The sequence below is a fragment of the Brassica oleracea genome, chromosome C9, assembly GCF_000695525.1.
Source record: "Brassica oleracea var. oleracea cultivar TO1000 chromosome C9, BOL, whole genome shotgun sequence".
In the NCBI taxonomy this organism is placed as follows: domain Eukaryota; kingdom Viridiplantae; phylum Streptophyta; class Magnoliopsida; order Brassicales; family Brassicaceae; genus Brassica; species Brassica oleracea.
In genome coordinates this window covers 6,589,338-6,603,257 of record NC_027756.1, presented here as the reverse complement: position 1 = coordinate 6,603,257, position 13,920 = coordinate 6,589,338, and the positions used below count along the sequence as shown (strand labels likewise).

Below are 13,920 nucleotides of genomic sequence, written 5' to 3'. Positions count from 1 at the left end.
CATGTAGTACCAAACCTAAATCCTTATGTAAAGAGTCCATCCAGTTCAAATAGAAATAGTCTGAAATCATTGATTACAAAACAATTTTATAAGAATCTATATTATTAAAAGAGAAGTACCCATTTGAAAATGTTCTTACTTCATTAATAAAACTCCCTATTTTTTTTTTGTCTTTTTCAGTTGCATTTATGAAATATCCTAAAACGAATAAAACTGCCTAATTTATTACTTGTCTTTTCAGTTACATTAATGAAATATGCTTAAATGAATTTAAACTTTCTATTTTATTGTTTGTCTTTTTCAGCTACCTTAATTGCGATATCATATAAATAATGATCCGCCCAGTTAACAAAAATCATGATTATTTTATGTGTAATTTTTTTTATTTTGACTATTTCCTTAAAACTATATTAAATTTTACATATTTTAATTAGAATATTTTTAATATCTTTACCTTTTTATTTGAAATGCAACTCAATATTTTTTTAACAATTATAACAAAATATTTAAAAAAATTTTTAGAATTTGTTTGAAAAATATGAAAATTACATTTTAAATTAAAATTATCCTAAAATATGATAATTTTAATTTAAAATGTAATTTTCATATTTTTCAAACAAATTCTAAAAATTTTTTTAAATATTTTGTTATAATTGTTAAAAAAATATTGAGTTGCATTTCAAATAAAAAGGTAAAGATATTAAAAATATTCTAATTAAAATATGTAAAATTTAATATAGTTTTAAGGAAATAGTCAAAATAAAAAAAATTACACATAAAATAATCATGATTTTTGTTAACTGGGCGGATCATTATTTATATGATATCGCACACGAAAAAAAAATTTATGTTTTTAAAATTATCGAATTAACTCTATACTCATTTTTTTATATTTTTTATATGATATCACACATTCGTAAAAAAATAGATAGTTTAAGATGCAAAAAAAAAAATATTTACTTAATGAATATAATATGAACGAATATTAAAAAACATCATTTAATAAAATAAATAATTAAAAACTGAAAATTCATATTCGCGTTGGTACGCGAGTCAGAGTCTAGTATTATTTTAAATCAACAGTCACTAAAGACATACATTAGCAATTTAGCAAAGATATGGGAATAAACATCGTACATTACCAAAATAGTTATTGAGCTGGAATTACATTAGGCCAAGTAAAAGCAGTATCACTTGACGATGGATATGAAATGAGATGAATCAATCTACGTGTATGTAACTAGCTTTTTTATTAATTATTCCAAAAAAATCATATCTTATTACATTATTAATTATTTTTCTATGAAAGAGTTTACGGTCGCTGTCATAGGATATAAATTACACAACGTAGAAATACCATTTTCAATATTTTGACTATATATGTATTTAGAAGAGAAAATTTTGAAGATATTCCACTCACAAATAACATTAGAAAGGAGCAAATTAACACATAATATTTATATACAATCGTTCTATTAATATCGTTGACAAGTACAAGATTCTATGATTGATTAGCAAAGTATATCTGTATTTTGTTGAAAAAGAGGAAATGTGAAGATATAACCTCAAAAATCAAGTTTTGCAAATCGACCTTTATATTACCTAGTTGCACCAGACAATCTAAAATATATGCATTCTATGCATGCAAATGATGTGCAGCTTTCATTTAATAAACATTTTTTATAAGATAGTAGCAAGATTATCTTTCCCTTTATATAATAAAAACTTATAAAAAAGCTAGACCACTAGTGTTTTAGCCTCCCTTTTTGGCTTCCCCTAGTATCTCACCATCTCTCTCCCTCTCGCGATAAATTCAAAACATGAATGCAAAAAAAGTTCCTCTCTAATATTTTTATTTGGAATTTTCTGAAAACTCCCTTGGAAACTGCAACAAAGTTTCCAATTAGATGAAAGCAAAGAGCTCTGGGGGCTTTGTTCGGTGAAGAAGGGAGTTAGAGAGTACTATGGGGTGGTTCTCCTGCTTCAGTCCATCTACTCAGGGCCGGCTCAATGATGTCATGGGCCCTTGGGGCAAAAAAAAATTTTAATTTCTAAACTTTTGTTTTTTTAAAAAAAAATCTGATAGATATATGTTTTTTTTTCAAAATACGAGAAGTATTTTTAAAAATAAATCTATGGAAATAAAAAAAATACTTTCATGTAAAAAAAATTGGACCCCTTTTCTTATTTTTAATATAAAAATACATGTATTTTTTTTAAATGGGGCCCTTATCTATTAAAAAAATAGGGGGACAACGGATTGGGCCCGGAGCGGTCACACCTCTCGCCCCCCTATCTAAGTCGGCCCTCATCTACTAAACAAGATGATCCATCTGAGGTTGTCTTTTTTTTTTTAAAGAATTGTTTGCGTATATTAATAAGTTTTGAGATGAAAAGTGTGGTTCTTTTGCTTTTGGTGATCTGAAACCCTGCAGGATCATTATAAAACGGCCATCAAAATATTAAGGCATGAAAAAGAAGATAGCATCGTACGTCAGAAAAGAGAAAAAGATGAACTGGTTGCAATAGAGAGAGCAACGGAAGAAAGCTTGAAGCAACTTGAGAAAGAGGAGGCAGAGAGAAGATTACAAGAGTCAAAGGAGGAAAGCAAAAGAGAGAAAGTGGATGACGATGATGATGATCAAGTGGATACCGAACAGAATGACATGAATAGGGCAACGGAAGAAAGCTTGAAGTCATTTGAGAAAGAGGAGAAAAAGAGAATTAGACTAGAAGAGTCAAAGGAGGAAGGCAAAAGAAAGCAAGTGGAGGAGGATAAGGTACAAATCAAGCATTCCAAAGACGAAGAGGTGAATCCTCCCTCCCCTCCAATGTAAGTAATGTTTATTTGCTTCTTGTGAAATTATCTAATTAATCTACGGGGAATTTTCTCTATCTCAAAATCTAAAATATGGTTTTTACTTTTGCTTGTAGGATATGCAATGGTTGCAAATCTGAGATCAAAGATGGATTACCTGTCAATGCCTTTGGTGGTCTATGGCATCCTCAATGTTTATGTTGTCTTTATTGCCACAAACCAATAGCTGAGGACGAGGTTCTTATGATCATAATAAATACCAAAAATACAGATTTTTTTTTTTTTTGCTGCTTTAATATATTTACTAGCTCCTTAATTGACATGTTGTGAATTTAACTAATCTCCTTAGATTACAAAAAGGAGGAAATTTCACAGACCTTGCTATAGGGAGCACCTTTGTACCTGCTGTGTCTGCCAAAAGAAGGTATGTATATTTCTCACTAGCTCGTGTTTTATGCAGGGCCGGCCCTGGACTAAAGCCCATAAAGCTAGGGCTTTGGGCGCCACGAATAGTAAATATTTTAGGGGCACATCAAAATACTAAAAGTTCTCTCTAGTCTAGTGGCGGTAGATTTCTCCCTTTAGCCTTCAACACACAAGTTCAAAACATCCCATTTCTGCTTTTTATTTTAGTAATAGCATTTTTCTTTTCTGAAGATTATTAAAGATTTCTTCATTCAAAGATATGAAATGTTTGGTTACATGTTCCAACGACCCATATGTTATTAGATAAATAATTTAATCAAAAAAACTTAATTATATCTTTTATTTTTTTAAACCAATTTATCTTCTCTGCTTTTCTTTTTTGCTATAATAGCTTTGTAACTAATAAAAATATCATAAGAGACAAAATTAACTTAAAATATCAGTTGCTCATGTGTTCACTTTTCCGTTGCGATGGAATTTAAAATATCTCAATGGGAATCTCAAATAAGTCTTTTTCTCTTTTCTTTTAGCAAGTGTTTGTAATTTTGTTAGAAACTTTTGATTTTATTTTTAAAAAACTTAAACCATCACAGGGTTTTATTATTATGTGAAAACAAGAAAACTTGTGAAGTTGATGTTAGTATATTTTATTATATGTTTTCTTTATCTATAAATTTTTTTTTTGTTTTTTTTTTTTGAATTTGTAAAAAATGCTGCTAAAATAATATTAAAAATTAACCAAGTAAGGAAAAACATACTTGAAAGCTTTTATTCAAAACAGGAAAAAGCAGACAATATGAATTAAAATAATGTTTAATTTTTTTTTGAAAATATTTTTAGTGTTAACAATATTTGGTATTATTAATCATATACATAAAAATATAGTAACTGTAGTTATAATAAAAAGGCAACATTTTTTGGATCCGCTTTAGGCGCCCAACAAGTCCGGACCGGCACTGGTTTTATGTAATGTAAGTACAGTCTGTAGTAGTAAAGGAAAAAATAATTGGTCTGTTTATGACTTATATGGATATAACATGTTAAATGTACAATTATTATTATTGTTATTATTCTTTCAGATTCCTTCAACAGAGGAAGGTATACAGTTTTGTGAGCATCCGTTCTGGAAGGAGAAGTACTGTCCGTGTCATGAAGGTGATGGAACAGCCAAGTGCTGTAGCTGTGAAAGATTAGAGGTACTATTTTAATTGACTTCTATGACAAAAGAGAAGATACACAGTCTTGGTCACTTTTGGCATTTTCTTTTATGTTGTTTGTAGCCTAAGGGAACAAACTTTGTGATGCTTGGTGATGATCGGTGGCTGTTACGGTTTGCCTCTCAATTTGTAAAGCAAGAGTCAATAAAAAAAGATTTGTATTTGATGCTAAACCATAACGGTTACAAGGATTTTTTCTCTCTAAATCATGAACACTTTCTCTCACTCATGAACATGACATGATGATCAATCCTTTGATACCCCCTACTAACACCCTCACGTGACTTATAAGGAGATATTCCCTTCGTCACACAAAGGCTCCTGATCCAACACCCCATGTGCGTCAGTCCCCTTTGTCTTATTAACACGTCGACACTCTCTACTCAACTTCCTTGTCCTCCGAGTAGTCTCTTTATTTGGGCTCTACTACTCCTTAAGTAGGCCTTTACTGCAGCCTACAGCCTTTCCTCTGATACTGATAAAGGATTTGAGGACGGAGCTCTCCATGCGTAACATTTCCCTCCCCTTCGAAACCGACCTTGTCCTCAAGGTCCAACTCCGGGTACTGGTTTTTGATAGTTAACTTCCATTCCCACGTACAGTCATGCTCCGACATTCCCTTCCAACGTACCAACACTTCCTCCTGTCCTGTGACCTTATTAACTCTGCTTTTAGCACCTCCTCCGGCTCGACTTCCAGCACTCCCTCAGGCGACAGCTGTGGAGGTAATTGAGAAACCACGGCTGCTTCTCCAACGACCCTCTTGAGCTGCGAAACGTGAAAGGTGGGATGAATTTTTGCATCCTCTGGCAACTCCAGGCGGTACGCCACCTTGCCTACGCGAGCTCTGATCAGAAAGGGTCCATAGTAACGCGCAGAGAGTTTCTCATTTACTCTCTTAGCCAACGTCTGCTGCCTGTAAGGGCGCAGCTTCAGGAACACCTTATCACCCACTATAAACTCCACCTCTCTCCGATGCTGATCAGCCTTTTGTTTCATAACTTGTTGTGCCTTATGCAACTGTTCTCTAAGGATCTCCAACATACTGTCCCTTTCCTTCAATCTCTCTTCTAACTCCGCGTTGTTAGTTGATCCTGACTCATACTTCATTAGCGTCGGAGGCTCACGACCGTAAAGTGCTTGAAATGGTGTCATTTGGATCGCTGAGTAGAACGACGTGTTATAACTCAGCTCTGCCCATAACAAGTATTTCGCCCAGGCTTGCGGTTTCTCACTAGCGAAGCAGCGCAAGTAGGTCTCCATTCCTCTGTTGGTTACTTCGGTCTGACCATCAGATTGAGGATGGTATGAAGTGTTGAGGTTGAGCGTGGTAACCGAGTCTGAACAATTCCCTCCATAACGCACTGATGAAGATTTTGTCTCGATCTGAGACCATGGAGCGTGGGAACCCGTGCAGGCGCACCACTTCCTGAGTGAATACTACTGCCACGTCTACTGCGCTGAATGAGTGCTTGAGGCCTATGAAATGAGCATACTTTGTCAAACTGTCGACCACCACCAGAACTGCGTTGTACCCTCCTGATCGCGGCAACCCTTCTACAAAATCAAGTGAAATGTCTTCCCAAACCTTTACTGGTATTGGCAAGGGTTGAAGCAATCCACTGGGAGAGAGCGTGGAGTACTTATGTCGTTGACAAACCTGATAAACAGCTACATACTGACGAATGTCAGTCAACATTCCCTCCCAAAAGAAAGCCTTTGCGATCCTCTTTTGTGTCTTCAAAACCCCTCCATGACCCCCCAACTTACTGTCGTGGAACTCCCTCATTACTACTCCTGTCAAAGCTGATCCCTTCGGAATCACAAGCTTCCCTTTGCGTAACAAACGGCCATGTACCCACGCGAAGTCTGGATGTGCAGTAGGATCGTTTTGCAAATTTTTAACCAGGTTCTATAAAACTTCATCTTTATCAACCTCTTCACTGATGAGTTCCAGTTGTATAGCGGCGGGTACCGACAATGCGAACAACTCAGCTACCACGTTTTTCCTTGACAAGGCGTCTGCGGCTTTGTTTTCTAACCCCGGCTTGTATTGGATCTCGAAGTCAAAGCCGAGAAGCTTGGTGACCCAGCGCTGATAGTCAAGGTTGATCTCCCTTTGTTCCAACAAGAAACAAAGGCTCTTTTGATCTGTTCAGACGATGAACCTCCTCACAATCAGATAGTGTCTCGATTTCTGCACTGCCAAGACGATGGCCATGAGTTCTCGTTCATACACCGACTTCAGCCTCTGTCTGTCGGTGAGAGCTTGGCTGAAGTATGCCACTGGTCGCTGATGCTGCATCAGTACTGCCCCCAAGCCCGTGCCCGATGCATCAGACTCTACCACAAACGGAGCATCAAAATCCGGTATCTTCAGAATTGGAACTGTCATCATTCTTTCTTTGAGTTGGACAAAGGCTTTACTCGCTTTCTCATTCCATTTGAACTGCACTTTTTTAGTTTGGGCCGTCAAGGGTCTTGCTATCTCTCCGTAGTCTTTCACATACTTACGGTAGTAACCGGTTAGACCAAGAAACCCTCTGAGTTCCTTCACATTCCGCGGAACAGGACACTCTGCCATAGCTTTCAACTTCTCTTCATCTGCATAGACCCCATCTGCAGAGATAATGTGGCCCAAGTACTCCACCCTTGAGCATCCAAAAGGGCATTTTTTCTGGTTCGCATAAAGCTGATTCACCTTTAGCAGTTCTAGTACTATCCTCAAATGCTTCCTATGCTCCTCCACCGTTCGACTCTAGACCAAGATATCATCGAAAAAGACGAGGACAAACTTGTGGAGATAGGGGCGAAAGACGTCGTTCATTAGTGACTGAAACGTGGCTGGGGCGTTGGACAGTCCAAAGGGCATCACCAAGAATTCGTAGTGGCCGTCGTGAGTCCGAAATGCCGTCTTGGGGACATCCTCTGCACAAACCAGAATCTGATGATAACCTGATCTTAGGTCCAACTTGGAGAACACCGTGGCTCCATGAAGCTCATCCAAGAGTTGGTCGATGACTGGTATGGGGTATTTGTCTGCCACAGTGACCTGATTCAGTGCGCGATAGTCGACGCAGAATCTCCAACTACCGTCTTTCTTCTTCACGAGGAGTACCGGACTAGAGAAAGGGCTCCCACTCTCTCTAATAATGCCTGCAGCCAACATCACCCCAATCTGTCTCTCAATCTCGGACTTCTGAGCCTGTGGATATCGGAACGGCCTCACGCTCACATGAATAGCCCCCTCCTTCAGTGTGACCGCGTGTGTCTTTCCCCTGGTAGGAGGCAACCCTTTAGGCTCTGCAAAGACTTCGCTATAATCATTCAGTACACGCCTCTGGGTAGCTCTCAGCTCCCCGCATCACCTCAGTTGTTAGTCCCGCATATTCTACTAACATACCTTCCCCCTCTTGATCCAATGTTTTCCACAGAATCTTCAATGAAACTTCTGCGGTGTGAAGACTAGGATCTCCATGTAGCGTTACAGTGGCTTCATCAAGGAGGAACTTCATCCACTGCAGCTTCCAATTGAATCTCGTCTCTCCTAACGTGTCTAACCACTGGACTCCCAGAATTACATCAGCAATTCCCAACTCCAAAGGTAAGTAACTTGTCTCCACCGCGCAATTTTGTAGCGTTACCCCTTCAACAACTCCCCTGCCTTTCACTCGCACTCCCCCTGCTACTAGAACTCCATAGCGAACTGTATCCTTTGCCTCCAACTTCAGTTTTCTCATCAAGGCCTCCGAGATAAAGTTATGCGAAGCTCCGCTGTCGACGAGAACTACCACCTCCTCGTCTCTGATTTGACCCCGGAGCTTGAGCGTTCGCGGCGATGACATACCCACCACCGAGTTGGCTGACAACTCCACCACCTCGGTCTCTCCATCGCTCTGTTTCTCTTACGCTTCCTCCGCCAGTTCCTCCACACACCCATCCTCTTGAATCATCAACACTGTCAACTCCTTCTGCGAACACACGTGAGGATAGACGTACTTCTCATCGCATTTGTAGCAGAGGCCCTCTGCTTTCCATTTCTCTACCTCCGCCGGTGTCAGTTTACGGTAAGGGGGTTTCAGTCGATTGTGATTGCCTTGAGGTCGATTTGATTGTGCCCTAGCCGTCGTCGTTTGTTGGGCTTGCGATGGGTTGGATTTTAAGTTGGTGGGCTTTGTATTGTTTTGTCGGCCCACCATCGAGCTTAGGCTAGCCCCTTTACCGAAATTAGGTTTCAGAGAGGTTTCTCCCTTCGTCGGACTCGTCACCGGAGTTTCTCCCATTTCCCACTCCTCCACCAACTTCGCCGTATCCATCATTTTCCGCAGGGTTTTCGTCTCGTACATCAACACCAGCCTTACCCCTGCACGGATTTTTGGTTTCAGTCCGTTCATAAAAGCCATCTCCAACACGTTTTCTGCGATCCCGACGGCGTTAGTCGCCAACGCGATAAACTCACGGCAGTACTCCCTCACCGAACCCTCCTGTTGTAACCTAAGCAGCTTTTCTCCAGCTGAAATGTCTCTCGTACCAGAGTACTGCTCCAGTACCCTAAACTTCAACTGGTCCCAATCGACGAACGCGTTTCGATCGCGCTCCCACCGGTACCACAACAGTGCGTCACCGGTGAAGCACATCCTCACCGCGCGTAACTTCTCCTCCTCGTTGAAGTCGTCTAGCTCAAAGTACTGCTCCACTCTCAACACCCAGATGTCTACATCTTCTCCGTCAAAAAGGGGACCTCCAGTTTTTGCGACAGAGATTGGTTCCATAACAGGTGGCTTCCCTCCGTTCGGACCGATCGTGGTCCTAGAGTTGACGGTCGGTTAGATCCGCCAGATCCAAGGACCAACGGACTTCCCACATCGTTCGGACCTTTAGATCCTCCCGATTCACTCGTAACTCCGATCTGTAACACTCCCGCAGAGTCCTCAGCTGTCTCTTGTTTCTTCCCTTTGTCTACCTCTCTCGCCTTTCTTTTTGCTTCGTCTTCATCTTGGAAACGTTTCTCCAAACGCTTGAGAAGACTCATCTGTTTTTGATCGTACCCAAGGTTTGTTCCATCACCGTAACTCTCTCCGTTTCTTGACGATGTTCCCGCCCTAGTTCGGTCACCAACGTCGTCAGTTTTCCCAAGTCATACTGCAGTTGCTCCAAGGTTTGCTCTAGATCTGTTTTCTTTGGTGGCATGATTCCCGCTTTTGAAACAGCTCTGATACCACTTTGTTACGGTTTAGCCTCTCAATTTGTAAAGCAAGAGTCAATAAAAAGAAGATTTTATTTGATGCTAAACGATAACGGTTACAAGGATTCTTTCTCTCTAAATCATGAACACTTTCTCTCACTCATGAACATGACATGATGATCAATCCTTTGATACCCTCTACTAACACCCTCACGTGACTTATAAGGAGATATTCCCTTCGTCACAAAAAGACTCCTGATCCAACACCCCATGTGCATCAGTCCCCTTTGTCTTATTGACACGTCGACACTCTCTACTCAACTTCCTTGTCCTCCAAGTAATCTCTTTATTTGGGCTCTACTACTCCTTAAGTAGGCCTTTACTGCAGCCTACGGCCTTTCCTCTGATACTGATAAAGGATTTGAGGACGGAGCTCTCCATGCGTAACAGTGGCTATGTCTACAATGTATGGAATCTTCGGTCATGGATACTGATGAATGCATTGATTTGCATTTTGAAATCCGTGAGTTCTTCGACGGTTTATTCTTGACAATTAAGAAAGAGTTTTCTGTTCTTCTGGTTGAGAAACAAGCCCTGAATAAAGCTGAGCAAGAAGAGAAGATTGTGAGTAGATAACACCATCCCTTAACTTTTTTTTTAACTTCTTCTATCACACTCTCTTTTCTTTTTCTCATATGTTTCACCAAAAAACAGGTCTCTCATCATGCAGTGGTAACAAGAGGTCTTTGCTTGTCCGAAGTGCAAAATGTCACAAGTGTAAGACATTTCAAGTAGTTAGTTATATATACTTTACGAAACTAAAAACAGAATGGAATTGTGTTAAGTTTGATTGACTTATCCAACTCAAAAATTAATCTGCAATAATTTGATTGGTCCATCTTATATATTACAATAGATTCTGTTGCATTCCAAAATACCTAGTTGTTGACATTCACTCTGCTTCCACATATAACAGGTAAAAGAGGGACCAAAGATGGGACCAAACAACAAGCTAACCGACATGGTTACAGAGACTCAAGTGGTGAGTGGATGCCCGGTCACTGCAATTCTCATCATATACGGACTTCCTAGGTTGCTCACAGGATATATCTTGGCTCACGAGATGATGCATGCTTATCTTAGACTCAATGGTATGTATTGTTGGTCATAAGAGAACCCTTTTTTAAGAAAAATACAACAACATGAAGGAGTGTGTTTTTGGTTTTGGTAAACAGGATGTAATAATCTGAACAACGTACTAGAAGAAGGAATATGCCAAGTGCTAGGGCACATGTGGTTGGAGACTCAGAGATACGACCCTATTGATGTTGCTGCAGCTTCTTCTTCATCAAATGCGTCAAAGAAAGGTGAGTGGTCTGAATTCGAGAAGAAGCTGGTGCAGTCTATGGTGAAGGGTTTAGGAAAGTTAACGATATGGTGTCAAATTACAGCCTCCAGGAAACCCTCAAAGAGATTCTTCCCCGCCGGGGTTGAAGAAGAAGAAGATGAATCAGCTCATGTACGAAGCATACCACATATATAAAATACGCACGTTTCGGCTTTTCCTTTTTTCTTCATTGTTTATGTTTTTCAGTAAAGCTTGTTTGGTGTGTGTAAAACAGTTTTTCTTCTTGGTAAAGTTGGAAACTTTAGAGTATCTTGCTGGAGCTGATCTTCCCAACCACTAGTTTCGCCGTGAGCTTTTTCTTTTTGATATTGATGGTCACTTTCACTAGAGATGTTTTCTCTGTCCTTATCCAACTCTGTAACTGTCAGTAGAGATGGTCACTGTCACTGAGAGAGTGAGAGTCGTTCTTTACTTATAAGGACGTCCAGGACTAGGAATCTTATTAAAAGCTGAATGTAATTTTCACCTTACAGATTGGTGTGATTCAGATTGGGTTGGATGTCCTATTACTCAAAGATCATTGAATGGATGGTACATACAGTTGGAGAAATCTCATGTGTCATGCAAGTCGAAGTGGATCAAAGGTATGTTGGTCTTTATGGGTATTGTACGTTCATGTGCAATAGATTTATATTGTGACATTGTAACAGTAAATCTGCTCTTCGCATTTCATGAGAGAACAAAACATATGGAGAGTTACTATCATTTCATGAGTTGATATTCAAGCTAGAGTACTTAAACAAAGCATGTTTCTATGACTGATCAACTAGCTGACATATTCACTAAGATATATGGGCTGACATATTCACTTTTTTTTTTTTTTTTTGTAACACTTACGGCTGACATATTCACTAAGACAATGGTGGACGTCTTTTTCAGGCAATTTTATCTTAGTTGGACATTCGGGATCTGCATGCTCCAATTTGAGGTAGGTATTAACACATATTAGGCTTATGTATGTATGAGATTTAGCTTATCATTATTAAATAGGTAGTTTTATAAAACCTCTACCTTAGACTCTTTATAAAGTTGAGAGATATAGCTTTGTTCGTTAAGCTACCGCTGCGATAGCTTTCAGCGATAAAAAAAATAAACTCAACTGAAGCAACTGAATTGATGGAAAATGAAGAAGGTGCCGCTGCGACTGTTTTCGTATGTGTTTGTTGGTGCCATTGGTGTCGCTGAAAAAAGCAGCGACAATTGGAATGAACGCTGAGGTTACTTTTTACGTGTTTCCGTCATTATTGTTCACACGCGCGTGTAAAATTATAAGAAGGTAGTTATATTTTTAGTCGCCGGTTGCCAACGCAGCGGTTCTAAAACAAAACAGGGCTTATAATAAACAAAACATTCTCCGAATCTTTCAGTTGTGCCAATTAACTCGCTAATTATCCAGCAGATACGTCTTTGTGATGCAGCTACGAAGCTCTTAGAGATATTCACTTTGATGAGGATCAAGCGGACTCTGAAGTATTGTGCATAGACCATCGCTCGAGGCTACAATCTCTACCGCGATTGTGTTCTGACAACTTCCAAGTTATGTTTGTCTTCAGTCGTCTTTTTGTTGGCAGTTGGAACTGTTAGTTGTATTGGGTCCAATGATCATTTATGGCCCATTGGTTCTGTTGCTGATATTTCACGTATGGTATTAATGGGCTTGTTGATGGTGACTAAAATTAGTCAAAGCAAGAACACGAGCAGTGCCTCGATAGTAACTTGTTCGTCAGTATAAGATTATGAATAAGAGAACCACGTGATTGGGGTATCATCTTTAATTCTTTATATCCCTTATATATTAAATTAGTAACAATAGTTGATTTCTCATTGACAGATATAAAGCCACCTATACATAGATTTTACCTGCATAAAAAATACAGAGAGAGCCTATTAGGATATACTGTAATATTTTAATCAAATCATGTAATACAAAACCTAAATGCTTATGTAAAGAGCAGTGAACTCAAATCATAAAAATAGTCTGAAATGAATGATCGAGAAAACAGATTTATTGTTTCGAAATAAAATTATCCTAGTCAGAAACATTCATTATCAATTTAGCATATAAAAGACATCATCATCATCGTACATTACCAAGATAGTTTTGGAGTCGGGATTAGGCCAACTAAAAGCATTATCAGTTGACTATGGATGGCTAAAGTGACATGAGATGAATCTACATGTAATAAAAAAAAAAAAAAATATATATATATATATATATATATATATATTATACAGCATTAATTATTTTCTGTAAAAATAGTTGACGGTCGGTGTCATAGGATATAAAAATATATATAATGTAGAAAACCCATTTTCGTCATGATTGAATATATACGTATTTAGAAGGCGAAAAACGAAAAGGATTTTTTGAAGAATTGACCTATAACTTAAAGTCAAACACAAAATTAATCTTCTTTTTTTTTAAAAAAATTGGTTTTATCCTATTCACCCCACAAGTTCATATAATTTACGAAAATGTCATCAATTTTTTTTTTCTTTTTTTTTCGAAAATGACATTTTTACTCTCTCATCCTCATCATCTTCAAGTAATTACAAGATTGTCATTGTCATCAATACCACAACCACCATGAACAACCAATTTGAAGCTCTTAATGCTCCCAAAATCGATTTACCCTTCTTCTTTTTCCATTCTTGTGAACTAAACACAACATATCTCTCACTTTCTCTCCACAATGAGCTAAAAAAACCCAAGATTTTGATTCTAAATTTTTTATGGTTCATAGAGTCATAGAAGCTAACGATTCTGGGTGGGTTACTTTCGTTTGTGATTCTGTGTGCTTGGAGAAGCCTTATGTATGCTAAGGAACTTATCTCACCAATTTAAGGTATGACATCGAGTTTTTTT

At 38.4% G+C, this 13,920-nt stretch overlaps 1 protein-coding gene across 1 annotated transcript; it reads left to right on the top strand.

Annotated features, from left to right (window-relative positions):
• Positions 1-1,785: 1,785 nt before the first annotated feature.
• Positions 1,786-11,315, top strand: LOC106316318 (protein DA1-related 3-like). Its single transcript, XM_013754193.1, has 11 exons — positions 1,786-1,989; positions 2,310-2,338; positions 2,436-2,833; positions 2,935-3,055; positions 3,168-3,242; positions 4,324-4,440; positions 4,525-4,562; positions 10,096-10,270; positions 10,361-10,423; positions 10,623-10,797; positions 10,882-11,315. Exons 1-11 carry the CDS (start codon positions 1,965-1,967, stop codon positions 11,187-11,189), a joined length of 1,524 nt encoding a protein of 507 aa, XP_013609647.1. The 5' UTR covers positions 1,786-1,964; the 3' UTR covers positions 11,190-11,315.
• Positions 11,316-13,920: the final 2,605 nt, after the last annotated feature.